Here is a 2,380-nt window from a genome sequence, read left to right as displayed (position 1 = left end):
TAAAATTGAATATAAATTTTAACCGGTAAAATTTTATATGAAATAAATTCAACTTATGTTTTTTTGGAACACTTTAAATGTACCATGAAATATTTATGCATAAAATATTCATGATACAAAATGTTTTAAAATGGTAGAATAATTAAACATTGATAAAAACCTTTATTTACAAAACTTCAAATCTATGCAATCCATTTAAAAATCACTTGAGATTTTTGTGCAATTCATGTGGATTTTAGGGTCACCTTATTCATTTGAGTTGTCAAAAATAGTCAAGGTGTTTTAGTATTTGCTTATGGGATAAAGGTCACCTAACCATTTGTGAAATATAACTCACATGCTTTTTAAATGGATGATTTGATCAATTTCTTATGTGATAAAGGCCACCTAAGCATAAGAGTTTTGAGGCATAGATGAGATGGACATGCCATTTAAAAACAAAGTAATGTTTTTGGATCCCATAAATCTAAGAATTACATAAGATTTGTAATTGGTTATCGTAACCTACCGATCAACAAAATCACTTGAGACTCCTCAAGTTATTTTGGGTGATGTGGATCTTAGCTTTTCAAAATTTAATTTGAAGGGTAATTATTTTTGAAAAGAATTTATATCAAAGATATTAAAATGAATCGTATTATTTTGTAGATGACTACCCCAACTGTAACCACCTCATCACTCACCATCCGATCCATCCTCGAAAAGGAAAAACTAAGTGGACCCAACTTTCTTGATTGGTTCAGACAACTGAGAAATGTCCTCAAGCTTGAGAAAAAGGACTATGTCCTTGATGAACCTATCCCAGAAGAGCTCCTAGCTAATGCTGCCAAAGCATTGATTGATGCCCGGGCGAAACATGTTAATGATTCGACCGAAGTGGCTTGCATCATGCTTGCAACTATGACTCCTGAACTTCATAAAAATTTTGAGTTTCGTGAAGCATTTGAAATGATTGAACAACTAAGAGTCATGTTTCAAGTTCACGCTAAGCAAGATAGGTTTTAGACCTTGAATGCTTTCATTGGTTGCAAGATGGCTGAGGGATCTTCTGTGAGTGCACATGTACTCAAAATGAAAGCTTATGTTGAGCAACTTGCCCGCCTCAGATTCCCATTTGGGGATGAGCTAGCGACTGATGTGATCCTAGCCTCATTGCCTAAGTCATTTAACCAATTTGTGATGGACTTCATAATGAATGACCGAGAGAGGAGCATCAATGAGCTTCATAACATGCTAAAAAATGTTGAGGCAAACATCAAGAAATCTGGGAACAAGCAAGTGTTGATGATCCATGAGGGTCAAATCTCCAAGAAGAAACCGGTAATAATACCGATAAGGGGAAAGGCAAAGATGCCAAGAAAGGCAAGGGCAAGGGAAAGGGAAAGGGAAAGGGAAAAGGGAAGCCTCCTTCCACTAACTGAACTCCTAAACCCAAGCCTACTGCTGAATCTGATTTCTTTCACTGCAATGAAAAGGGTCACTGGAAGCGCAACTGTCCTAAATACCTAGAGGAACTAAAGAAGATCAAGGCCAACCAGGTTGGCACCTCAGATATATATGTGATTGAATTACATGCATTCCATACTAATTCTTGGGTATTCGATACTGGAAGTGGTACTAACATCTGCAATGATTTGCAGGGACTAAAGAATGTTAGAGAACTAAGAGATGGCGATTTGGAACTTCATGTTGGCAATGGCAATCGAGTAGTTGTCAAAGCCATATGACAATATCATCTTTTGCTGCCAAATAGCCTTAATCTTATTTTGAATAATTGTTGTTATGTACCTAGTATTAGGGATGAGCAAAAGGACCGAACCGGCCGGAATCGGCCCGACCCGGACCCGAACCGGGAACCGGCTTCGGATAAAATCAAGAACCGAACCGGCACGACGGTTCTACCGGGTCCGGTTTTTGCAGGTTTTTCAATTTCGGAACCGGTCTTCGACAAATAGCAATGTAAATGCGTTAATACACTTTTGGTCTAACATGTACGTTTAATATGTTTTGAGTAGCAGTGCGTTTAGTGTGCTATGAACATTTTGTGATGTGGCCATTTGCTTTTCTTTTTTGTGCAAGTTTTCATCCATTTACTTTTCTTTTTTACGTTTAAGTTTTCATGCCTACGTTTAACATGTTTAGATTTGAATTCATGTGAAAAGTTGTCGAGTGGCCCATGCATTATTAATTTTTTTTGAGTTTCAAGTCCATGGAATCTTGAACCAGATCATGATATTTACATGAATGTAAAGACAAATACTAAATTTAAATATGAAACTAATAGTTATTATAAGGTTGAATTGCTTCGACAAGAACATGGCCCATGCACTACTAAAATATTGAAATAACATACATGGCCGAATCGTGCTTTAGTGGATTT

General features: G+C 36.7%; 1 protein-coding gene across 1 annotated transcript; it reads left to right on the top strand.

Moving 5' to 3' along the window:
• The first annotated feature begins 648 nt into the window (after positions 1-648).
• LOC145127276 (uncharacterized) lies at positions 649-1,005 on the top strand. The gene has a single exon (XM_079062499.1). The coding sequence runs from the start codon at positions 649-651 to the stop codon at positions 1,003-1,005; it is 357 nt and encodes a 118-aa protein (XP_078918625.1).
• Positions 1,006-2,380: the final 1,375 nt, after the last annotated feature.

Source organism: Lactuca virosa, chromosome 7 (assembly GCF_052849685.1).
Source record: "Lactuca virosa cultivar CGN04683 chromosome 7, Lactuca_virosa_CGN04683_v6, whole genome shotgun sequence".
NCBI classification, from domain to species: Eukaryota; Viridiplantae; Streptophyta; class Magnoliopsida; order Asterales; family Asteraceae; genus Lactuca; species Lactuca virosa.
The sequence above is the reverse complement of the archived record's forward strand: the minus strand, read 5'-3'. Positions and strand labels throughout refer to the sequence as shown.